General features: G+C 38.6%; 2 protein-coding genes across 3 annotated transcripts; one reads left to right on the top strand and one right to left on the bottom strand.

The window, feature by feature from the left end:
- Positions 1 to 4,488: 4,488 nt before the first annotated feature.
- On the top strand, positions 4,489 to 7,155 carry LOC115223545 (putative peptidyl-tRNA hydrolase PTRHD1). The gene is made up of 2 exons (XM_029794181.2): positions 4,489 to 4,987; positions 6,927 to 7,155. The coding sequence occupies exons 1-2, from the start codon at positions 4,799 to 4,801 to the stop codon at positions 7,095 to 7,097; spliced, it is 360 nt and encodes a 119-aa protein (XP_029650041.1). The 5' UTR covers positions 4,489 to 4,798; the 3' UTR covers positions 7,098 to 7,155.
- Positions 7,156 to 15,202: 8,047 nt separating this feature from the next.
- On the bottom strand, positions 15,203 to 25,574 carry LOC115223461 (non-structural maintenance of chromosomes element 1 homolog). 2 transcript variants are annotated; one of them, XR_005003605.1, is made up of 4 exons: positions 25,464 to 25,574; positions 18,191 to 18,614; positions 15,404 to 15,906; positions 15,203 to 15,359 (listed from the first exon to the last, which is right to left on the bottom strand). XR_005003605.1 is itself a non-coding variant. In XM_029794047.2 (3 exons), the coding sequence occupies exons 2-3, from the start codon at positions 18,572 to 18,574 to the stop codon at positions 15,502 to 15,504; spliced, it is 789 nt and encodes a 262-aa protein (XP_029649907.1). In that variant the 5' UTR covers positions 18,575 to 18,614; positions 25,464 to 25,574; the 3' UTR covers positions 15,203 to 15,501. The 2 variants fall into 2 exon arrangements, 1 of the variants encoding a protein (XP_029649907.1); XM_029794047.2 differs by having other exon boundaries at positions 15,203 to 15,906.
- Between the last annotated feature and the right edge of the window lie 255 nt (positions 25,575 to 25,829).

Raw genomic sequence — 25,829 nt, 5'->3', positions numbered from 1 at the left:
GTGCACCATCTTGTCACTTCGATCCCCTCAACTGAGTTCAGAAACAAATCGCATTTGATTGCTCCCTCCCATGCTTCATCTCTGCAACCCTTCTCACATCGACGTGAGTTTTTTTCTATCTTTATTGCCAGTGAAAATATTCTGATGAACTTTCTTCGTCCTAGATCCTTAGGGCCATCTCGTTTGATTTGAAACTCCCAGCATCTTCATCGAAACGCTGTTATGTCGTCACGAATAAGAAAGTCTTTTGACTGTCATAGTTTCTTCACTTCTTTCAAGTCAAAAGTAAATTCATTTCCTTCGTCTTAAATTCTCGTTCTTCATAGTCTCTTACACTAAGCGGCTTTTCACCTGTTGGGGAGACTTTCTTATATATATAAAAAAAATGATAGTGAAGGACAGAGAGAAAGATAAGGCAATGCCCTCCTCAATTGATATTTAGTTAGGTCGGTACAGGGCTCCTCAAAGTGAACCAGGGAATGGAGCAACAGACAGTTTTATAAGCGGTCTGAACAATTCAAAAAGTATTTGGACAGCTTTTAAATCTTTGGCTTATGGAGAACAATATTAAGAAGCTTACTTTGCAACCGCGTGGTTTCGGGTTCAGTCCCACTGCATGACATCTTCGGCATAATAGCCCTGGGCCGATCAATACCTTTTGAGTGAACTTAGTAGCTAGAAACTGTGTGGAAGCCTGCCACATATATGTGTGTGTTTATCCCCCCCACCACCACCACTTGATAACTGGTGTTGGTTTGCTTAAGAAGTTTGGAAAAAGCTCGATAAACTAAATACTGAGATCAATTTGTTCGACTAAACCCTTCAAGGTGTTGCCCCAGCATGGCCATAGTTCAATGATTGAGACAAGGTAAAGATAAAAGATAATATTACGAAAGAACTGCCTGTTAGTAACAATCATAATAAACTACGTAACAAGAATAAAAAGAAGCGCATCGAAACATAAACGACCTTTGCTTATGGTGTTAGTTCAGATTGCGTGAGGTTGCGTGGGTCACGTAGTCACCGGCGCCAAATCAGTGCCCGGAAGTAAATTACTTTGACCTGATGTTTACGTGTATTAAAAAAATTAAAAAGGAGGTGAGTGGCGTTGACACTTAGCAAGGGCGTAGAATAAGTCTTAAAGAAAAATGGTGAGAGTTAACAAAAAAGAAAAAAAAAAAACAGTGGCTTTGAGCTTGAGCGTTTATAAATATCTTTTGTTATAATTCTAATCACACGTAAGATGCATTATATGAATATAATCGAACGAAATATTTGGTCGCAGGTGACCTCTGCGAGATTTGGACTCAGAGCTTGTAGAACCGTAACTTAATTTCGGTGGGCAATTAGGATGACATTCTAATGCCAGTCAGAGAGGAAATCTTTCGGATGAAAAGCGATTGAGGATCTTTTGTGTTTGGCTATCACTTTTCGATTTTTATCCCAACTGATTTCATATTTGATGTATTGGTTTACTTTTGTAAAGTAATCATTGACATAAAATTAATTTTCGCCATAAATCAATAAATAAAAACTTAGTGGCTTTTACAGTTTGCAAATTTTGGGTAGTTTTAGCCAATCGAAAGCCACAAACATACAGGTGCCTGTTTCTATAGTAACAAGTCAAGCTGGGCTGTCGAGTTGAGGGGGTGAGTTATATTGTCTTCTGATGACATGTAGGACGTGTTTCTTTCGCCAGGCGCGAAAGAGAGATGCTCTTCTGCAAACAACTTTTGCTATATATGAAAGATATTAAGACAATTGATGGAAAATATCTATCATAAAATTCTAATTGATAAATATAAATTTTCATTAAAACCAAACACGCAGGAGAAGTAAATCAACACAACGTGCAGGTTGTCATGGCAACAAGCTGTTAATGCCTCGCTGTCTGTTGATTGGCTAAAATTTACCCAAATTTCCCAACTTTAATTCTAAATAACCTCAGATTCTTTAATTTACGAGATAAAGTAATTTGTTGATCGGAATCAAAATTCTGAGTTACATCGATACACCAAAATTGAAAGCAATCTGAGCAAAATTAAAGGGGATTCATTTTGCGAATGAAAAAGACTAAATCCTTATATTTTCCTCTACTTAAATTAGGCCAGACTAAACAAACGATTTTTCGTCTGTTATCTAGTCTGAACTGTATTTAACCTAAGGATCCTCAGAAAACAATAGGACTTATCTAAATAAAGCAGTTGACTCGTAAATTTCTTAATGCAAATGCCAAGAACAGTAGGAAGAGACTCATAGTAAAATCGAGACTGGGTTTCAAATTCTGTGATTCGTTTCGGGTCCTAATAAGTTACATCTGACAACTTGTATCGAATACCGACTGACAAAAGTAGAAGGCGATTAGAAAGCAATAGATAATGAAAATAGAGAGGCACAGACTTAAGGGTTATAAAGAGAAAGACACAGACAGAAAAGAAGCCGATCAAGGACATGGAAAAACTATCTGCACAGGGATTAGAAAAAGGGGAAAAATCCATCCAATTGATTCAAGATAGGAATTATAGTTTTCGCTTCATTTTATCACCGAACATAATTTTACTTCAAGAAGGTGACAAAATGCTTAGCAGCATTTCTTCCGACTCATTGCTTTTCGAGTTCAAATTCCACCGAAGTCAACATTGCCTTTCATCCTTTCAGGGTTGATAAAATAAAGTATCAGTTCAGCATCGACTCATCCCTTTCCACAAATCACTGGCCTTACACCAAAATTTTATATTTTGCCTTTTTTCTGCAGTGCTCTGTGGTTTCATTTTGTCAATCATAAATAAAAAGGTCGTCTTATTTGAGCCACTAAAACAAGTCTTTTTTACCTTCTTAATTTTCACACACAAATAAAATAATAAAGAATAAATGAAAATTTTCTTTTGGTCTAACAGCAGAAGTCTGACTTTTAATATCTTTCTTTAAAATACATATTTTCCGGATACATATCAGATGATGTAAATTACGTTGATGGAACTTTTTGAAAAGATTATCTGAAGGCTCATATCCGCCTACCCAAAGGATTTTGTTAAAGGAATAGTTTTTCGGAAATTTTCCAGATATTTTCTTATATTTTTGGTTGTTTTTTTTCGCGCATAATTGTAATCTAAAATGTATCTCTAAAAAATGTCCTTTAAGAAATCTGTACTTTTTCAAAGACAGTTATGAAGAATCAAAGTTGTGGAATGCACATATCACGGGGTTTTTTTTCCCCTCATGACAGAAGGTTGAAGTATATAATCAGAAACTCAGAAAAAAAAAAAAACGAAAGTTGTTCCGGGTACTTGTAGCAGCTAGAGAAAGAAAACTAAAGGCCAAGTCGAACCCTGACAGTATTTAAACAATAAATACAGAGAGGGAAATCGAACTTGTAGCTAAATCTCCTGCATACCACAGTCTACCAGTAAGAAAAGGACAGATTGAAAAATGTAGTTCTAGGGGTACAGTACCTATTAAAATGGACAGCATGGTTACAGCGCTGACTTGGGAATGAAACAATATACATACATCTAACCGTCGTTTTCACCTGCTAGAAATAGCAGCCAACTATCTTCAGTCGCACTGTACTGTCTAGGTTAGCTGTTCTCAACCTGGTTCTCGGAGCCGAAGGCGGCCCTCAAGCATCCTTGTGGCTGCCTCCATAAATATGAAATTTTCTTTGACTTGTGTTTTACTTTTCTTTTTTTCTTTTTTTTGTATGGGTCCCTAAAATATCGAGATTTTGGATCTGGCCCCGGATATCAAAAACGTTGAGAATGGCTGCTTTAAGTGATCGCTCGATCTACTAGAAATAGCAGTAAAATTGCACCCGTCCACTCAAAACACAGCTTGTATTTTAAATAAAAAATGCATTAGATAGTGTAGTCCTAAACAGATAGGCTGGATGATGGTACTTGAGAACAGTGGTCCCGGTGCGCGCACTCGCATATCCGCACTAGCTAGTCGTGACTAGTCGATCCTTACTTTGTGTTTTTGTGTGTTATTAACTTTGTTTAATAAATTATTTACTTTGTGTTTTTGGACCTTTTCGGTTTGAACGGCAGTTTTTTAAAAATAATTTCCACGTAACTAAACACTTTTAAACTTCGTATTCTGGTAGAATGTGTTTATAAAACATCTTTTTCTCTTGGCTTTATTGAGAAAATTCTATAGTTTATAAGATATTTGTTGTTTTTTTTATTCAATTTCTGCAATTTCAAACCAATCAATGACGTCTATTGAGGTGAAAACATTCTGTGCCGTATGAATATGTCCCTCGTTTAAGAAACAGATTGGATTTATTTACATTTGTGAAGAAGAAAAAGATACCCTTCCCCGCACCTCGCACCCCTAACCCTAAAACAGATTGAGATGCAATAGATCGATACTAGGGTCATAATTATGGGTGACAATTTCATATGACACCGCTAGAAAAACTGCCGTTCAAACCGAAAAGATCCATTTATTTATTTTGTGTTTTATTTACTTTGCTAGGTAATACGATCGACTAGTCACGACTAGCTAGCGCGGATGCGCGACTAGGCGAGTGCGCGCACCGGGACCACTGTTCTCAAGTAGTACCCTGGATGATCATATTTGGAATACCTTTGATCAGAGTACTACGCTATCAGGGCTGGCCTAGGGTTACACATCATCAACAACCACAGCAGTCAGTGCGTTGAAGAATGTTAACCAATGACAGTTTTGCTGGCGAGGTTCCTCGGTCCGTTTCTTGTCGGTGCTCAATTAATAAAATCTCCATTGGTACTCTGGTATTTATTGTGTCTCTTTGGGTTAAAATTTTGAAAAGAAATCCATGGCAGGTGTAATTGTTCAGTATATTGTCGTCCGTAAGGATTTACTCGAGAAGCTCTCGTGGCCCTTAGGGGCGGTCATCGCTCAAGCGTGCCATGCTTGCTCAGCTGTTTTACATCAACACCAAGACGATGCCGGTTGTAAAGAATATTTGGAGAAGATAGACAGCATGCACAAAGTGATTCTACAGGTAAGTGAAACAGCAACCCTTGGCGATCGCCCGTGTGGGCTTCGGTGTGACGTGGAGGGAAAAAGATAGTATCGGTTCGGGATTCTCTATTTCCTCACCATAAACAAACTTACGAAAGACGACCACCAATATCACAAAACTGAATGAGTAGTCGAGGGCATTCTTTCGATATAACTCGACAAAATCAAAACATCTCACTTGGGGTATCTCCGTCGGTTGTGGAGTTTAGATATAACGAAATTATGCCAGCAATGTCTCATTATAAACTTGAAGAAAAAAAAGCCTTGCATATTTGTTCTTACCCGTTTCATGTGTGTAAATTTCCCAGCAGAAAACAGAATCGAACTCATTTGCTTCCACGGAAATACTTGAAGTGAAATGTTTTGATTTTGTCGAGTTATATCGAGAGAATGCCTTAGTCGAGTGCAACTTCTGTTAAAGCTCTTAATTTTGCTGTTAATCATTAAGTCAGACTTAATTAAACAGACCCACGATAAAAGATGTTTCAGCTGGGATCACCCTCGACTTTTGTCTCCAACGCATATTATAATATAGAATTACATTCGTTATTGTTTTTTTTTTCTTTCTAAATTTTTAAAAATAGTGTTTTTTGAAACAATTTTGGCTGTTATTTCCAGTATGTCGACGCTTGGTTAACATCGGTTGCTATAAATTACAAATTCTTAAACTAAAACGATAATTTCTTAATATTAGCACATTCTTACATTTCCAGAGAAAGTTGAATCGACCGCAGACAACCCCCTTGAAATAACAACCAAATCTCCCTCAAATCACACATTACAATGTTTAAAACGTGAAGGGTGCATAATGTAACCCAAGATACTCCTAAATAAGATCGGGCGGATGGTCATGGCTAGAATGTCTTTAACCATAGTTCTACTCGGCCAGGATTGACAAAATAAATGAAACCTAGCTGGACTTAAAGGAATGAAATTAAATTTTTTATTTCTTTATTTCTGGTGAACTACATCCTAAAATATCCGAATACTTATTTCTGGCAAAAGGCCTGAAATTTGAAGGCAGGATATTACTCAGTGCCATCGACCTCAGTACGTGACTGGTATTTTATTTTATTGACCCAAAACGTATGAAAGACAAGGTTGGCTAAGGCAGGATTTGAACCAATAACATAAACAAGTGCTATGAAACACGACTCACCTGACCAACTGGCATGCAGCCCCCGTCCACTCATCTGTTCTCATTGTTTTTATCACTGATTCCTGCTCCTCAAAGCCGGTTGTTCTCACATTCCCAGCATCCAAACTCTCTCAACTTTTGCATCTCTCATCCTTCATTTTATCCTTTCCAAGCTTTGCATTAATTACTTTGCTCAGTCAAAAAGATTTGCATGTGTTTAATTATGTTCAATTAGTGTACATTAATTAAAATCTCGATTTTACTTTCCATCTTCCATGGGTCAATCAACTACAGCAGTCACCTCAATTCATTTTACCCTCCTCAAATGGTTATAATTTCTTTTGAAGTTCTTTTTTCTTTTTCTTTTTAAATTGGATTCTAGTTCAGAGACCGGAGACAATGCTTGTTGCTTTTCTGAGAGCAGAGGGTTTGCTGGATTGATTGCTCTCCTTTTTGAAGAGTTACAAATTGATGGCTGCAGAAAGATTTTCAGGGCATCAATGACCTGAGGAGGAAAGAAATGGTGTGGTGGTTTATTGTAGGGGGTGGACATAATATGGGTAACAAGAGAAATGAATGACTCAGGAATTTCCCTCCAATATATTGTCTTTAAGTAGAACACATCCACAACAGATGTTATTTCTGGACAAGTACTACAGTAAATTTGCTTTTCAGTGATGTACGTACATTAAGTATGGCACTAACTGGCTATTTTAATTCAATACTGCTTCTGTTGCATATAACACGTTTTAAATTGTATTTTTCTCTCCCTTTCTTTCAGATTCCCGATGAAGAAAAGCTGCGTCAACTTTCATCTACCCTTCTCTCTAATAATATTGATCACAAACTCTGGATTGAACAACCTGAAAATATAGCTACCTGCCTGGCCACGAAACCTGACCAGAAAGAAACAATACAAAAGTATTTCAAAAACTTGAAACTGTTTAAATAGTAAAAAAAGACATGTTGACTACTTGCATAAATAAAGAACAAAAGTTTGGATTTTAAGATCTAATGTTAGCCTTTTATTGAAATAATTTTCACTGATGCAAACAGCCCCACTAGTCTCCTAGAATTCTAGCATTCAGCTGTGTTTCTTCTACCTACTTTCCACTTGTTCAACAACAGTCCTTGTGTGGTTAACATGATATGAAGTTTTCACGTGACAGGTGCAAAAGTGAGAGAAGACACAAACACACACACAAGGATCAGGCTAAATCTGATTGAAGGTAAAGAAAACTCAATATTCCATCCCCTACCCCAAAAAACTATCAATTAAATTATGGCCAAGAGATAAGTTTGCTCAGCTTCCATCACAGCCTCAAGACAACTGGTTGATGCATTCTGTACCTGGGAAGACCTTTGAATACCTCCTTGGCCTTAGTGTATTCCTCAACCATGTCCCACACATAAGTAATCCATGGGATTACAATCGAGGGAATTAGGGCTGGCAAAGTCATAGAAATTCTCCAACAATCACTTCTGGTTCTTTCAAGACGTATAGCAAAGAGCCCAATCCTGCTTCCACACATATGGCCTTCTAGCAGCAACCCTCTCCAGTCAGGCTTTGACTATAGTTTCCAGTAGCCTCACATAGCCAGCTGAATTGAGCCTAACACCCTGTTCAGAGACATGATTTTACCCTCAGAACACCTGCTATATCCTTCTTGCTGGCCACATCTTTGTAGTCTCCATGGCAGCTGTCCATGTCACATCTTACAGCTTTTACAATGTTCACAGAGCACTGAGCAACAGTCGTGATGTCAGCATTTTCATACCTTTGGCCTGAATCATCATCATACAGGTAATGCTTTTCCAATATTCAGATGACTTCAAGTCCTCCACATCAGCGTTTCCTTAACTACAACTTTAATCTTTATGCACTGCAACACCATCGACTGTTCGCCAATAAACCAAGCTTTTCTTGAAAAAAGGAGACAAAAATTCATCTATTTTAGCCTGAACTTGCTGTGTGTGGTGAACAAAGACATTGCAGTGCATAAAGATTAAAGTTGTAGATGAGAAAAAGTTAAGTGATATGGAGAACTGAAAGCCATGTGAATATTGGGAAAGAATTACCTGTATCTTGAGGATTGATGCCAGGTATGAAAAGGCCAGCATCATGGTCGCTGCTCAATGCTCTATGAATCCAGGACATGGACAGCTGCAACAGAGACTACGAAGCCGTAGCCAGCAGAAAGGGACACAACAGGTTTTCTGACTACACTCACATACCAAAATTCATCCAACTTCAGGACAGAGCCTCAAGCTCAATTCAGACTGCTGTGTGAAACTGCTGGAGGCTGTGGTCAAAGAGGGTTACTGCCCGAAGGCCACATGTGGTGCCAGGATTCCTCTTCTTGCCCCATACCTCAGGAAAGAGTCAGAAATGGTTATCTGAGGATTCCTATGACTTCACCAGCCCCAAATTTCTGGCCTCCTAATTGCCCCCAATTGTAATCCCATGAATTACTATTTTCTGGGCTGAAATTGACAAAGACACCAACTGCTCTAGCTGCAACACCAAGGCTTAGCCAGTGGCCAACATCCAGGAGGTGTTTGAAGATATCCCCAGGGACACAGTTCCAGAGCCAACTTGAGGCCAGGGTGGAAACTGAGGACTGCTTTCAGTAATCTGTTATCTCTCAGCCATAACAGAGTCGATATTTCATGCTAGAAAATAGGAAGCATTTTATTGAATTAGCCGCAAGAAGGAAAGCAGTCAATGGTTAACATATTTTATTTATAAATTCAAACAAACACTATTTATATAACACCTCCAAATGTTATATATACTCGCCCCATTTCTTTTCATCATTGTTGTTGATTATGTGCTACGTGTGTCAGTTGATACCATCTCTGGCAAGGGCTTTGAAATAAAACCAAGAAGTTCCAGACACCCAGACACTGACGACATCGCTCTTATCAGTGATTCTCTCTCCAATGCCCAGTCTCTTTTACAATCTCTAGAACAAGCCTCAAATTGTGTAGGTCTTTACCTCAATGAGGCCAAAACTGAATACATAAACAAGTGCCTGTCCAACAGTGATTGCATCATCCACACTCTCAACAATGCGCCCTTAAATATGGTTTCTGATTACAAATATCTTGGGTCATACATATCATCATCTGAAAAAGACTTTCTAACTAGAAAGGGTATGGCCTGGTCAGCCTGTAATGACATGCATAAGATCTGGTCATCAAATCTAAGTAGAGACTTCAAACTTGAAATCTTCAAAGCCACAGTCGAACCAATCCTACTATATGGCTCAAAAACCTGGACATTATCAAAGTAGCTTGAGAGGCGGTTGGATGGAACCTACACTCGCCTCCTTATGAGAGCTCAAAATCTCTCGTGAAAGCGCCATCCAACCAAAATGCAAATATATGGGAAACTACCACCTGTGTCATCTCTTGTGAAAGGTAGGAGAGTCCAGTTTGCTGGACATTGTTGTAGAGCTGAAAAAGAAGTAATTTCTACTCTTCTCCTCTGGAAGCCATCTACTCGCAATACCAGAGGGCGCACACTCTCCTACCCTGATGTAATCTCCAGGGATACAGGTATCCAGCAACAGGACCTCCGTAATGCCATGATGGACCGTGAAGTCTGGCATAGCATGGTAAATTCCATTGTTTCGACCACAGTCGAACAATGATGATGATATATACATGCCCCCCCCCCACTCCCACTATAGTGGAATGTTTAAACATTTTTTAAGAGAAGCAAAATGCTCAGAAATACACATTTTATATTCACAAACCTATACAACAGAATGCTTATTATCCACAACAGCTAAGACACTACAACAGTTGTTTAAATAAACAGACATATGTTAACGCTGGTTCAAACATTCTCTGAGAAAGAACCCATTACAAATTATGAAGTGAAAAATATACATTCTTTGATATTTAAAAGTGGAAAGCAATTTATAAGTTTGTTATGTTGTGGCTTCTTAAGATTGTTCTATGAAAAAAGAATTCATTATAAATGTGTGACGTGTTCAGATTGAAGTCATTTAAAAGCAAATTTGTTGATGATGTAACTCAGTATTGAGAGGAGAGTGAAATTTATTTTATGTTGGAAAAGGACTTTCATCTGATGATTTGGTCAACCAATGAAGGAAGCTTTGCCTTCTGGTATCTTTTGATAGGAAGAGCAGAGGAAAACCTCTGGGGCTAGAGGAGGATGAGTGTGACATTTCATATAAAATTCAAGATGAATGGAAATTTTATCTCCCTTAAGGTAATAAACTGAAATGGTTTAAAGATAAAAAAAATATTATATATAAAGGTTAACAGGCTTAGGGTAGGTAATCAAAAAAATTAAGGAGGTGAGAAAAATAAAATAGAAAAAAATTATTAATTAAAGGTAGATACATATTTGGTCAATAAAGAAATGATACATTGCTATAATTCAAGTGGCTAATTAAATAGGCTGACTTTAGCAATGTTTTGTTCTAATGAGTGTCAATTAGAGTTTTGAAAAAAATTAACTTTATCGAGATGCATGTGTAGATATGTCTAAAAAAAAAAAGAAAAAGCAAGTTGTTTGCATTTCAGTTACGGTTATTCCTTTCATTGTAATTTCTTTAACAAATATAAAACTCCTCCACCACACACCCCTACCTTTGGACAAGGTTTTCCTCCTGTCTTCCAGAAAAAAAAAAGCTTTCTTCACTAATTGATCAAGCAGATAGGCAAAAAAATTGAAATTCACACAGCATGATTATACATCCACTGATATACACACCATATCAAATAGTACAATTCTACACACTGTTCTAGGTAAGGCGTATTTATTGTTCATAGTTTTGTTCCTACACAGGTATTTAACTGTTATAAGATGACTGGGTTGATCTACCAACTGCCACTTTATTGCTGGAACGAAGAGAGTGCTAAGCTTTTCAAAAATCTCTTTGTTACAGAAAGTCAGGTGTCCTTTCTCTTTTTTATTTATTTTTACAGAATTTTAAATAATAACACTCTTGTTTGTTTTGTCATAATGGTTCTGTTTCTCTTTCGTAGAGAAGCAACAGAAGGCTTTGCTTCCAAAGGATTAATCAAGCAAGGCAGTTTTAATTATAATTACATTAGTTTCACAGAACAAGATGAGTTTTCACCCATCTCCTCAACAACGACTTGGTTAGGCTGTATGACTTGACAGTGACTTTGGGGAAGGAAACAATAAACAAAAGCATGTACCTGAAAGAACTAGTTAATTAGGAGAAGAAGAAAAAAATCAGTTAATAATATCCCTAAAATAAATAAACTGATTTGCTATGAAGACAGGAGTTTAGGACATTTTGTGGCAAGACTTTGCCTTTAAGGAGCAAGTGGGATGAGAAACTGTGAACATGTTCGAAGGGAGATAATCAAGCATTACGTGATGGTCTGAGAACGGAAGATTTCTAGTTGTGCCATGGATAGTTTTGAAAATATAATTTAAAGCTTTAGAAAATTCATACAAACGCTTCAACATCTTGAAAAACGTCTTGTTCATAATTTTGTTATTAACAAATGATTAATAAAGTAGGCAATACAGGAGCTTAAAACTATGTGGAGTTTATAAATAGATTTTATTTTGATCTCTGGTTTACTGTTGGTCAAAGTGATGAAGTAGAACATATAGGGGCTAGCATACAGAGCTAGAAGAATGTGTATGTGCATTCAGGCACAGATCACATACCTTCGAAACAGGGGCAGCTGAAGAAGGGGAATGTTCCTTGCGTCTGTTTGTCTTCTCTGTTTTTTCGTTGTTAAAAAAAAGTCTGTTTCCTTGATTGGTTTTGTTTTCGTTTCTCGTGTTCTACGTTTATTTGTGGTGTCCTGTACTCATATATGCATGTATATATACATATAGATGTAGGTATGTACATATATGTATGTATGCATGTTTTATTTATTAAATTGTTATTATCTATATACCTACCCTTGTGTAGAGAAAACAGAAGTTAAGTGCTAAAGAGACGAACTAGTTGACATTAATACAAGGAACACCCACTCACCCACACATATATATATATATGTGCATACTAATACGTGTATGTAGGCAAGTGCAAAATACAAGGAGAAGATGGTTAAGGAAAAAGGGAAGAACTGAACAACTAATGTAAGGCTAAAACAGAGAGCTGAACTTGATTGAAATCAAGAGGCTTGAGATAAGGGGTCAGTGGACAAAATATGGCTGAAGAAGAGCAGAGAAATACAAGTGTAGAGCAGCACAAAGACCATTAATGGGAGCAGTGCAGAATTATGCCGAAACAATCATTGTGATAAAGTTTCCAACATACTTTGTCGTCTGTATTATTCAGAATAAATATTATATATATATATATATATATATGTATATAAGCAACAAGGATATCCAAAGGTAATGCAGTACGATCGTTTCACGCAACTCCATTTAATTAAACAATACAATAATTACATCAGCTTTAAAATGTAGAGCAATCTTCAGCTGCATAAAAATATAAAATTTAGTTAAATTAAAAAGATTGAAAAGATCACTACCATGTTTCTGTTGATGAAACGTATTTCTTTGTCTACCTACTTACCCTCTTAGTGATGTTGGTAAATGGAATAAGTATAAAAATGAATCTTTTCAATCTTTTTAATTTAACTAAATTCTATATTTTTATGCAGCTGAAGATTGCTCTACATTTTAAAACTGATGTAATATTTGCATTGTTTAATTAAATGAAGTAGCATGAAACGATCGTACTGCATTACCTTTGGATATCCTTGTTGCTTATTTTGATTTTAATCACCCCATTTTAAATATATATGTATGTATATATATATACACACACATACACTCACACGTGTGTGTGTGTGTATCTTCCCACTGACATTATTTAAGTAGCATATTTATTTCCATCTCCTATAACACATCACATTCCTCAATGGTTTCCTTGTGTAAAGCTATAAATATTCCTTACTTGAAACACATAATTTGGTAAAAGGAAGAGCATCTACCCTAAGAATACGACCTTAACCCTTTCGTTAATAACCCGGCCAAAACCGGCTCTGGCTCTGTAGTACAAATGTCTTGTTTTCATGAGCTTTGAATTAAAATCTTCCACCAAACCTTAGTCACAATTTATGTTCCTAACACTAGCTTAACGATAACCAAGTTATTTTACTGAATTCTTTGTTATATTTAAAATAATTGAAGGAAACACAGAGCATCTCAAAATAAATACAGTAACGAAAGGGTTAATAACTTTTATTCTGACCAATGCATCATCATCGTTTAACATCCATTTTCCATGCCGGCATGGGTTGGACGGTTCGACTGGAGTCTGGGAAGCCAGGAGGCTGCACCAGACTCCAGTCTGATCTGGCAGTGTTTCTACAGCTGAATGCCCTTCCTAACACCAACCACTCCAAGAGTGTAGCGGGTGCTTTTTACGTGCCACCCGCACAGGGACCAGCAACAACTGCGATCGGTTGGTGCTATTTACGTGCCACCGGCACGGAAGCCAGCATGGAAAACGTGGATGTGAAAACGACATGGCTAAAGAGAAGTATGGAAAAACCAAGGGACAGTGAGGAAAACAGGTTGAAGAAACCAAGAAAATGTTGTTAAAACCTTTAAGATCACCGGGAATGCTTCAGCACCATTTGGAATCCCTTCTGATAAACAAACCTTCTCAATTTAACAATAACAAGCCTAAATTAGGGACAGAAAATGATCCTGCCTCCAACAATTAGGTGGAGGTATGACTTGCTTCCATAACCATGTGATTTCAGGTTCAACACATTGGGGTCTTCTTCCATATAGCCCCAGGTCAACCAAAGCTTTGAGAGAGGATTTGGTCAATGGAAACTAAAAGAAGCTCATCATGTGTATGTGTGTACATGATGGTTGCAAAAGGGCAAGTGATGACCCTAGGGAAATATTACTTTGCCTGGAAAGAGATGAGGACTGGCAGCAGGAAAGGGCATCCGGTTGTAGAAAATCTGCCATGACCAATTGCATGTGACTTATTGAAACCAGGGAAAGAGGGTGTTAAGCCAATGATGATGAGGAGCAGTGGGAGAAGGATTGTTCCCACACCTGAGATAATACATATACAGATATCCTAGGAAGGCAATCCAACTGACTGACATGAAGTCACAGCTTCTCTTCCACACACATGCTATCTCATCCTCCCTCTGTCTTTTCTCCAGCAACAACCACACTAACTTCTCTTTCTAGCAGATGCCTAGTTTTGTTCCATGTCCTTGTATGTCATCCGTCATTCATTCATCACCACCCAGTCCTCCTCTACTAACCCTTTTGTCAACCCCTACCCACAAACGGTTGACCCTTTATAATTCCTTTCTTGCAACAGTCCAAGAGGAACACTAACCATTTTGAATTCGCTGGTCTTCCACAGCCACAACTGCTTCTTCTAGATTAAGCCACCAATTAAAAATGAAAAATTCTTCTCAGGTCATCTGATTGAGCTGGTCTATACTTTTTTTACTTGTTTCAGTGATTTGACTGTGGCCATGCTGGAGCACAGCCTTTAGTCTAGCAAATCGACCCCAGGACTTATTCTTTGGAAGTTTAGTACTTATTCTATCAGTCTCTTTTGCTGAACCGCTAAGTTACAGGGATGTAAACACACCACCATCGGTTGTCAAGCAATGTTGGGAGGACAAACACAGACACACACACATATATATACGATGGGCTTCTTTCAGTTTCTGTCTACCAAATCCACTCACAAAGCTTTGGTCAGCCTGAGGGTATAGAAGAAGACACCTGCCCAAGGTGCTAAGCAGTGGGACTGAACTCGGAACCATGTGGTTGGTAAGCAAGCTACTTACTACATAGCTACTCCTGTGCCTATAGTTAAAGATGTTCCAACCATGACCATCTCGCTTGTTATTACCAGATACAGTGCACCCAAAACCACATTATCAAATGGCCTCCTTCTTTTCCAAGTTGGTAAGGAGTGTTTTGAGGTAGTTTTTGCTGCTACTTCTAGCATGTTGAGTAACTATGTAGATGCTCCAGCATTGGCTCATGATAACTGTGGTTTTTAAGAGGTTAATGAAAGATGATGATTAAGAGTGATGGAGCAAATTTTATGGTTGAGAGAACAGTTGAACACATCAGGATGTAATTTACATTGGACATAGTACAATATCACCTGAGAGTAAGGGACTTGAAAAAAATTTAATAGGAAGATTAACAGAACAAAAGGGGACAGTAGCAGAGAAGAAAATATAACAAATAAAAACATAGAAAATAATATTAATGTACAGGACTGATATTCAGCCATAACTGTTTGCAAATTCTGCAGAAGAAAGCCAGAAAGAGAACCAATATTTTACAAACATGTTTTTCTTCCCCATCTTACAGTTTATTCTTCCATTTGTTCATATGACATAGGTGTATTTCGGCGAGAGGAGCGACGCACAGATTCTCGGTTTTGATTTGTGTTGGTCCAAGGAGTGTAACATTTTGGACATTTTGGTTCTGCCTGGTTTTCAAAGTAACGCTTTGCACAGAAGATATGCAACTTTGCCATGCACTTTGGACACGACTGACCCTGCAGACATAAACGGTTGCAGATGTTGCACAGTTCCACCAAATCTGGGTACATTTTTCGAATATGATTGTCCAACTCAAGGATGCTTCGTGTTGACAGCTGCAGTTTGCCACGTATTGTCCTTTTCAACCACTTTTCATTCACCATCCGATCAAAGAAACGCTGAGCATCGTCTTTGCTCATCTTTTTTTCCAATTCATGAGTCAGGTTCAGGGCCTGGTGAAGAAAACAAATTGAGCAAATGAAAGCAAATTACAACAACACATCACAGAAGTTACCAATCATTATTGTTGTCATGTTGACTACTTGAAAGAAAAGTTATAAATTCGGACATTATAGATATTTTCGATCTAGTTTGGATTCTTTGCCATCAAATTTGAATTTTTCAATTGGTGCCAAAAAGTACTGAAAAGTTCGATGAAATAACTCATGAACACTGCGATGGCTTCTAACAAAAGATGCTCCGTTCTCAACCGGTCTGAACAAGGGGAGATAATAGAAAAAGAATCATTCGTTTATTATCTCCCCTTCTTCAGACCGGTCGACGTAACGGAGCATCTTTTGGTAAAAGCTATGGCGGTGTTTATGTTATTTCATCGAACTTTCCAGATATCAATTGGTGGGCTCTACTGGACGAGTTAGATAAGATAGACATCTATTCCCTTTCGGCTGATGTAGTTTAACTCTCTTTTTTGTTTTCAAGGCTTGAGCACCAATTGAAAAATTCAAATTTGATGGCAAAGAATCCAAACTCGATCGAAAATCTTTATCTGCAACCAGTTTTCAACAAGAGAAGGAACTCTGTGTATTTGGTTTGCAAGATTCTTGACGTGAAATTGTGTGAAGAAACATGTTGGGAGGGTCATTATGCCAATACTAAACATTCTATTTAACTTCCTTTATTATTACTATTAAGGTGGCCAACTGGCAGAATCGTTAGCATGCCCAGCAAAATGCTTAGCAGCATTTCGTCCGCCCTTCCAATCTAAGTTCATTTTCTGCTGAGGTCAACTTTGCCTTTCATCCTTTCAGGGTGGATGAAATAAGTAAAAGCTGAGGTCAATGTGATCAACATCCCCCTACCTCAAAATTCCAGGCCTTGCACATATAGCAGAAAGAATTATTATTATTAGTGTCAAATGGTTAACTATTTAACCAAATAACTAATCGAATCAAAGATTAATTATTCTGCCAATTGATCAGATTTGTCAAAGTCCTTTTGTCACCATTTTTGACTTCATTAATGACATGTCCTCCGTCTCTATTCCAGAAGTGCTTAAGCTAGCTGATTGATTGATCAAGCAATCAATTAGATAATTGTTTAAACGCTTAACAAGCTGACTAATAAAAGAAGTGAAATAGAAGCAATGTGCATGTTCATCATTAACATAATGACCCTCCCAAGATGCAACAAAAGAAGGAACTCTTCTTGCTCTGTTTAATATGAGAATTGTTTAGCCACAGGTCTGCCCTGATCAAGCAGACCGATGGCCAAAAACATTGTCATTTCAGAAATTTTCAAGGATATTAGACTTTGGTTTCACTGGGGATAAAGGCAACCTCCCTGATGTTAGTCGATAAATGACCAGAGACAAGACAACCTCTTTTGTACTGTGGACAAAATAACAGGACACTCTGCAAAGTGTTGGTTGGTGATAGGAAAGGTGTCCAACTGTAATAGCCATGCCACCAAAATAATGAAACATGAAATGTTAATAGTAATCCTGACCAGCACAGATCTGTGCATCCTTTAAAGAGAGCAAAAATCAACGAGAGAGCCTCTGTGTAGTCGATTGACTAGTCTGCCATATTTTCCCTCAAATCAAACAGGATGGTCAAAGCTGGAATGTTTTTTATGGTAAGTCTACTCACTTAGGCTGACTTGGAAGGGCTAAACAACATAGAGGTGGTCTACAGAAATGAAAAACCCCATCCGCCATATTCGCCAGACATTGCCTCATCTGATTAGCATCTATTCCGTAGTCTTCAAAATTATTTGGATGGAAAAAATATGAATTCTGTAGACGAGGCCAGAACAGTACTGGAGGAGTACTTTACATCATGGACAAGTGAATTTTGGAAGAGGGGTTTTGCAAGTCTACCAGATGGATGGAAGAACGTTGTAGAAAATGAAGGAGAGAATATTTTAGATTAAAAAAGAACTTTATCTTAATTGTGAAAAATAAAAGAAAGTATAAAAAATCCACATTATTAATGGGATGAGCCAATATATACACACACATATATAGATTTTAACCATTGCTGTATTTATAAATTAGCAAAATTTATTAGAGATATGAGACAGTTGTAAGTACCCATTCATCAGGGACAGTAATTTCAGAGTAAAGTTTTAAATGAAAATTAAACACTGTTGGCACGAGTAATTAATGCGACCAATACCAAATTAAGTAGTGGGGTCAATTTGCTTAACCCCTTAAAGTGGTGCCCTAGCATGGCTGCAATCCAGTAACTGAAACAAATACAAGATAATGTTGCTAACCTGAACAGATCCAACTGATGCATCGTTTGAGCTCATAATACGGTCGAGAAACAACTTGAAAAGTTCCAGTTCATTGACCGAGTAGTCTGTAGAGAGGCGTGTGACTGCATTGTCACAAGTGTTGACCAGACAGTAATAGCTGGTGCCATCATCCTCATCAAAGCCTTTCAGGATGTTCAGGTGAAAAGGTCGAATGTTGTTGTTGATGATGATTACAAAGTTGGCCAGTTGCTGCATCCATTCACTCTGGCTCGTCACGGAACTTGCGTCAACCATATCTTTACAACATAACTTGAAGAGGTTACGAACTCCTTTTGAGTCAACAAGCCCTTTTGACATGAAATATTGTAAAAACACATGATGTTGTGGTTTCATTTCAGACATTTTCCCTTCAACTTTGAATGACTAAAAAAAAAAATAAAATCTGTGAATAAAAACAGAGAAAAGAACTAAGTAGGGAAAAAAGTGAGGTAGGGGTTTAAGTAGGGGAAAAAGTGAGGTAGGGGTTTAAGTAATGCTAGAATTTACAATCAACTGACCAACAAAAGCGTCATATGAGATGGTGATGGAAAATAGCATAAATTGGAGATCCTTAACTAAAGGAGAATTATCATGAATTGGACTTTATTTTATACAACAAATATGGCTATTAGAAACCTTGCTCTATCACTTGAGAGCAGAATGGACCCTCTGGCTTACCTTTCTTACTGCACCTACCGTCTCTCCACCAATCACCCCCATTCTCTGCCCTCCCTGTACTGCTCCCATCATTAACACCTTGCTTACCTGCGATCACCCTCAATGCCCCCAAGCCTCTCCTATGGCTACAGGTCTAAGACCTTCTCTCACTTTGTTTCCTCATAACTTCCTGAAAAGTGCATATTTTAAATGAAATTTTGCTGTGATAAGTTATCTATGGTGTAATATTCGTCCTATCCACTAGGCTGCTAATTAGAAATAACAGTCAAATCTCAATCTACACTCGGATCTCTTATTTAACCCTTTCGTTACCAAACCGCCCAAAGCCACCCGAAAAAAAATTTTGGTTAATGTTACCAAACCGCCCAAACCCGCCCGAATTTACCTATTCATATTTAAATGAGAATATCAGAGCAAATCTCTTTAGTACATTCGTGAAAACACGTGATTATGCTTCGTAAACAGTTCATCTACAGTTTTGTACAACGATCGACGTGTAATTTTAATTCCCTGAATTTTGGGAGATTTTTTTCGGCATCGATTTTTCTTCAACTTTGAAAATGGATAGGAGTTTCATGTTATCAAGCATTGATTCCGAATTGGAAAATTTGTGAAGCAAATACTGGGTACTGTTGTGGATTTAGTTTTTATACAGGGAAACTAATGTTAGTCAGCATGGCTAAGGGTATGATGTGGTCTGGAAGTTATTGTTTGAAGCGATCAATGCGGAAACAAATTTACGCAGATTGTAAACAAACACAAAATGGGGGTTCAAATTTCGGAAAATTTGTGAAGCAAATACTGGGTACTGCGTGGATTTAGTTTTTATACAGGGAAAATAATGTTAGTCAGCATGGCCTAGGGAACGATGTGGTCTGGAATTTATCACTTCCATACCATAACCAGGGCTGTATATTATTTTTTGACCGATTTCTTTAGTTCGGTCAAACTTGCGGTGGATTCCAGTATTTCAGTTTATTCCACCTTTATGGTACACCTGTTGTGCATTAAATTCAACTGATGATCTAGTGATGTGCACAATTCTTCTTTATCAAAATTTTGTTGCATACCCATTTGAATATTAGCTGATGATTCATTTTCTATGGTGATGTTTAAACAAAATTTTAATATTTTTACCTTTAGCTCAATTTACCTGTAATTAGAGTCACTTTGAGACAAAAGTTATGCAATAGAATTTATTAAGAACCCTTTCTTTAATTATGTTCCAAATATCACATTAAAATGTTGATAAGTAAAAAAGTTACAGTTATTTAATGAAACAAGCCTAGATTCATGATGATTTTAGAATTTAATTGAAACTCATGAGGGGTGTATTTTGGTCAGAAATATAGTAACGAAAGGGTTAAAGGTGTGGGAGGGGGATACAAATCGGATAATAATAGTCTTGGTTACAATGTCTGAAGAATGAAATAGAATAAATGTTCGTGGTTGGAATATTTTTGCTCAGAGTTGTGTTTGTTAGGACGGCTGACCTGTCAATGCCACCTCTCTGATGAAACATGAAGACTACTGGATCGGTAGAGCCTACAAGAAACTTCACGACTCGCAAGATATCACTTGTTATTTTTAGAAATATTTACAACACAGACAAAATGTATAAGAATTAATTTGATATATTAATCTTAGTTGCTGGACACTGACACCATCGACCAGAGAGAGCATGTCAGACACTCAAACCGAGGCAATGTTTTAGTCCAGCTCAATTCTATCAAAAACATTTAAAAAAAAAATATTCTGTAAAATTCATGTCATTGGGATGAGTTCATAGTCGGAACCCACCTGGAATCATCATTAACACAGGATCCAATAAGTCAAATATTAGACTTAAATATATACACAAGAATGAGAAGAAGAAAAAAATACAATTCACCACCTTAGGTTGAAAATGTTGAGGCATGCCAGCACGCTTGCAGCATTGCCGCGGGTGATGGCAAAGCTGATGCGCTGGAACAACCAACTGCCCTCACGAACTTCACCAGTTGCCTCTGCTAGGCGAGCTGCCAGTGAAGACAGGAATCTCGCGGTCAGTGGTCTGACCACACCAAACGTTTTGAACGCCACAGGATGGAAAATGTAGTTGGCCGACAGATCGCAGTACTTCAGGATTTTGTTCCACTCAGCTGCAGAAGCTGTGGATCTTGCCCTGGTTGCAGCATCCAGGATGTGAGAAGAAGCAAAGGACAAGGCATCTGCCTCTCAACCAAGGGCACAGAGTGAGGCTGTCAGGTCTTTTCCCATCACATCTGGACAACCTAGATGGTTCCAAGATGAAGGGGATGTTTACTTGGGCCAAGTTCCTCTTGAGGCCTGTGGAGTCAAGGAGCTTGCCACAACGACAGCTCCCACTCTGAGGGCATGAAGTTTGTCCAAGCTGAGCAGGTCACCAGTGTAAGCTACAGGAATGGCATCAACCCAATTACCTGGGTATTAGGCATTAGCAGACAATAAATGGCACCTTGAAAACTGGTCTGACTGGATGAAGAGAGAGTCGAAGGTGTCCATTGAAATTATGTTGTCCCAAGCTCTCTGACTCCAACAGTTCTTCATTTTCTCAGAAGTAGACATGCCCAATACACTCCAGTGTTGGAGAGCTTCATCCAACTCCCATTGACCAAGTATTTGAGTTTCTCAAAGATTAGGTTGTCAAAGTATTGGAGGCAAGATGGGAATTAGTGAGAGGAGCAGACTCTGAGCAAATATAGAAGCTTAGGGATCGAAAGGTAATTTCTAAATATGAAGGAACCTTGATGGGGTTTCATTGCTTCAATATTCTTCAGCAATTGCTTGAGGGCAGCCACCTGCGACTGGAAGATGGACTCAAAGGCAAGGTCAGTAATTGGAGCTCCTAAAGAACACCAAATCAATGAGGGAGAGACTGCAATGGGAGGACAGGACTCTGCAAATAGGTCTATAGTTGGTTGATGTTGAGAAGCCGGTTGGTTGAGGATCCAGAGCTCACATTTGGTGGTGTTTACTTGGAGACCCTGACGACCAAGCTCTTCAACCATCTTGTTTGTAATGGCAAGAACCCTGTCCAGAGGTCCCCACAAACAAGCGTCGAGATACCAGACATTGAGGTCTAGCTTGACCCCCATCTTGGTGATATCATCAATGTCCAGTGTGAACAGAGCGGACCTGAGTGGGTTGCCCTGTTGGACTCCTGAGGCAGAGGTGATGATTTGGTCATTGAAAGAGAAGGAGGAGGGCTCCCAGTGACCTGAGGACCTACTGACCTGAGGACAGCATCACAGCTGATGGAGTTGAATGCATTCCTGAGGTCAAGTTTGAGGATGACCATTTAGTGACAAGGAGGGTAAGTTGGCAAAAGTTCTGGTAGCATGGGCAGCAGCTTCACATCACAATTTCATATCCACTCCTTCTAGCTGGGGGGGGGGGGGAATTCCTCCACTAGTCGGTTAGAGACCAATTATAAACACCTTTGTGGTGAAATGGCAAAGAGTGCAGCCAAGTGCAATGGGACACAGGTCTCCATAAGGTTTAATGAGCCCAAATAATTTTGCACCAAAGAACAGTGGGCGGATATAGGGGAGAACGTTCCCAAACTGAGTCAAATTCTTTAAGAGTCCAGCGTCAGCGGCCGATAAGGAAAAAAGGCCGTCAATTACCACACCTGAACCAGCAGGGAAGGATGAAATCATTTTCCTGATCTTATCAGAGGTGAAGACCGGTCTTAAGTATTCTGGGGTTTTGGGCCAGTTTAACTGATTATCTGGGGGTGCCGATGGGTGCTTTTCTTTCAGATGTTAAAGAGGTTCAGAGTTACACGGAATGAGGGAGAATAGAAAAGAGAGGAGACAGACAGCCTCTTTAATGTCAAATTCACTGAATTTGGCATTCAGTGTGTGCTTGAGGTTTATCAGTTTCCTGTCGGCAGGGACCCTACTTGATGTCTGATTGAGGTGAGAAGTGGTCGGAATGGACTCAACTGGAACTGTTGCTTGAGAGAGGATGTAAGGGAGCCCAATTTCACATTGTGCATGTGGAGAGAGATGAGAGGGAACAGAAACAGTTTCTGCCAGTTGGATGTATTGTTGGATAAGCATACGTTTTTCAGAAAGCTGGAGAGTGCACAAGCAAAGCTATTCCAAGCTCCCTTAGGGATCCAGTTAATGAGCTTCATCATCATCATCATTGTTTAACGTCCGCTTTCCATGCTAACATGGGTTGGATGATTTGACTGAGGTCTGGTGAACCAGATGGCTGCACCAGACTCCAATCTGATCTGGCAGAGTTTCTACAGCTGGATGCCCTTCCTAACGCCAACCACTCCAAGAGTGTAGTGGGTGTTTTTATGTGCCACCAGCACGAGGGCCAGTCAGGTGGTACTGGCAACACCCATGCTCAAATGGTGCTTTTTATGTGCCACCTGCACAGGAACCAGTCCAGTGGCACTGGCAACGACCTCGCTCAAATGTTTTTTTTGACGTGCCACCAGCGCAAGTGCTAGTAAGGCGAGTGGAGGGCTGTAGCAAAGTCCTCAGTAGAGAGCTAGTTGTTAGAGTGTGGGGTGTCTTTACGGAGTGCAATGGAGCTGAAGTGGCACAGACTGCAGGTCCAGTATGGAAGCCTCTCGGTTTGAGCCTTGGTGATGAGGACACAGCTTCTTTTGGTGATTTTGGTGGCGCAGGTGACAATTGTTTTTAGGTATTGGCTAGTGTGAGCACAGTCAGGTGGTGAGCTGCATTAGAGGGCCAGCATTGGAACTCAATCGAGGAAGCGAATCAAGAGAGGAGGCAGGGCAAGCAGCATTGGTTACAATGGTGGGAGTAGAATGGAGGTTGGGTGGTGCCAGGGCAGGGTTAATAGTTGAAGGAGTTGGCAGGGTTAATTCCGTTCGGAACTCGTGGTGGAGAGAAGTTAGCTTCCCCTGCGCCTACCGAAGTTGGTGGAGAATGAGAGGCCAAAGGTTGATCTGTTGTCACATAGTCGCTCCACTAAGCATATATACTTAAATATGTATATATCTAAGTCTAATATAATAAATGGAACGGAATTAGTCAAATTAATGTTTCCCTACACATCTCTGCACACAAACTTCGCTAAAAACTTAATATTCCTTCTTGTTTTGTTTATTGAGCGAAGTTGTTCAATAACAACATAAATATCATCCCTATTTCAGAAAGGCAAACAGAAGGGACCACACAGAAACGAGATGCCTACAACCGCCGCCCAATATCTATAATGCTTATGTTGTTCGTATTTGACAACTTTACCTTGGAGCCACATAATGACCACATGTTACACTCAATTTATGAAGATGTCATCGTTTTATAGAAGTGATCACTTTGATTAATTTGGGTTAGAATTCCACACATTTACAATAATATATATCATGAGGCAATTGAGGAATCTGTGATTATTGTAACTAATTAAATTTACTTGACCGCTTTTTTTTTTTTAGCATATTTCACACGTTACAATTTTTGGAGACATTCGGAGATTCCAGCCTGAGATTGGTTATGTGGTCCCTGGAGTTTCGTACTGGAGATTGTTTACGTACATATTCGACACTACACACACACACACACATAAAGTTTACCTATTTATCTATCTATATATATATATATCCATACACACACATATACATATCTATATGGCTGTTGTTTCGATTACCACACACACACACACACATATATATATATATATATATATATATATATATATATATACTATAAAATATAAATTAGAGATAAAACCACTATCATGCAACTCAAACAGTGATAGACATCAACCAAAACATAAAAAACAAATAAAATATATTTTTATAAAACATAAAACTTATAACCAGATCTTAAAAAGTATAAAATGAATGATCAATATATAATAAACAGAAACGATATAATAATAATAATATTAGGGAGTTCTGCTCCCTAATGTCCTTCTGTCTACATCAGACCAAGTGAACCTATCTCTCCAGGTGTGCAAAGTTTACTCATCTTCTATCGACGAATAAAAGACAATCAGCCGAAGACATCGAAGACATTCGGGGTTTCCCAATCGTTTCCCTGTCTTTTACTTGTATATTCTATAACTTGACCCTTTATTGTTCGATAACTCGTTACTTGACCCTTCATCTTTGGCCTACAAAACTATTTACAGGGATTGTGACAATAATTGTCCACATCAGTTCAGACATCAAGGCGACCAGCAAAGGCCAAATAGCTACAACTTGAGAACAGTGGTCCCGGTGCGTGCACTCGCGCTAGCTAGTCGTGACTAGTCGATCCTTACTTTGTTTTATTTACTTTGCTCGGTAGTCGCAGGATCGACTAGTCACGACTAGCTAGCACGAGTGCGCGCACCGGGACCGCTGTTCTCAAGTAGTCCCGACCAGATACTCCTTCCCCCCCCCCAACCAATGGTTGATTTATTCCACTTTTGACCTGTTTCTGTGCATCCGAGAGAGACGTGGACTTGGGTTGTGTCTGTTTACATCCAGTTTGGTGGAGGGCAAGGAGACTTTAAAGAAAAGAAAGCCATTGATAAGAAGAAACGATAAGTAAACCATTGAATTGTGAAACTAAAGATTTACCTTCCTAAAGATATTTCTCTCTCGACGAAGTCCAAAGTCGACAGAAATGCTTCCCGCTTTACGTTTCAAGGGTTTCACTTCCGGTATTTACTTTCGTACAAATTTCTCTCGTCCGTCTTTTAAAACACATCAAAATAAAAGATCTGCCTACTTATCGTCTACATATTTATATAGCTTAATGTGTCACTTACATTTTCACATCTAATTTTTGTTTGTATGTGAATGTTTGGGAGTGTTTATGGGGATGTTTGGCTAAAATATTTGTGTGTCTGTGAGAGTATGTCGCGTTCGAATTGTATGTCTGCACGTGTTTTGTGGGACAGTTTCTATAAATTTGTGTAATTTGGGGGAAACTTTATTCCAATA

The sequence above is a fragment of the Octopus sinensis genome, linkage group LG23 (genome assembly GCF_006345805.1).
Source record: "Octopus sinensis linkage group LG23, ASM634580v1, whole genome shotgun sequence".
Taxonomy (NCBI): Eukaryota; Metazoa; Mollusca; class Cephalopoda; order Octopoda; family Octopodidae; genus Octopus; species Octopus sinensis.
This window is presented reverse-complemented; position numbering and strand designations above follow the sequence as displayed.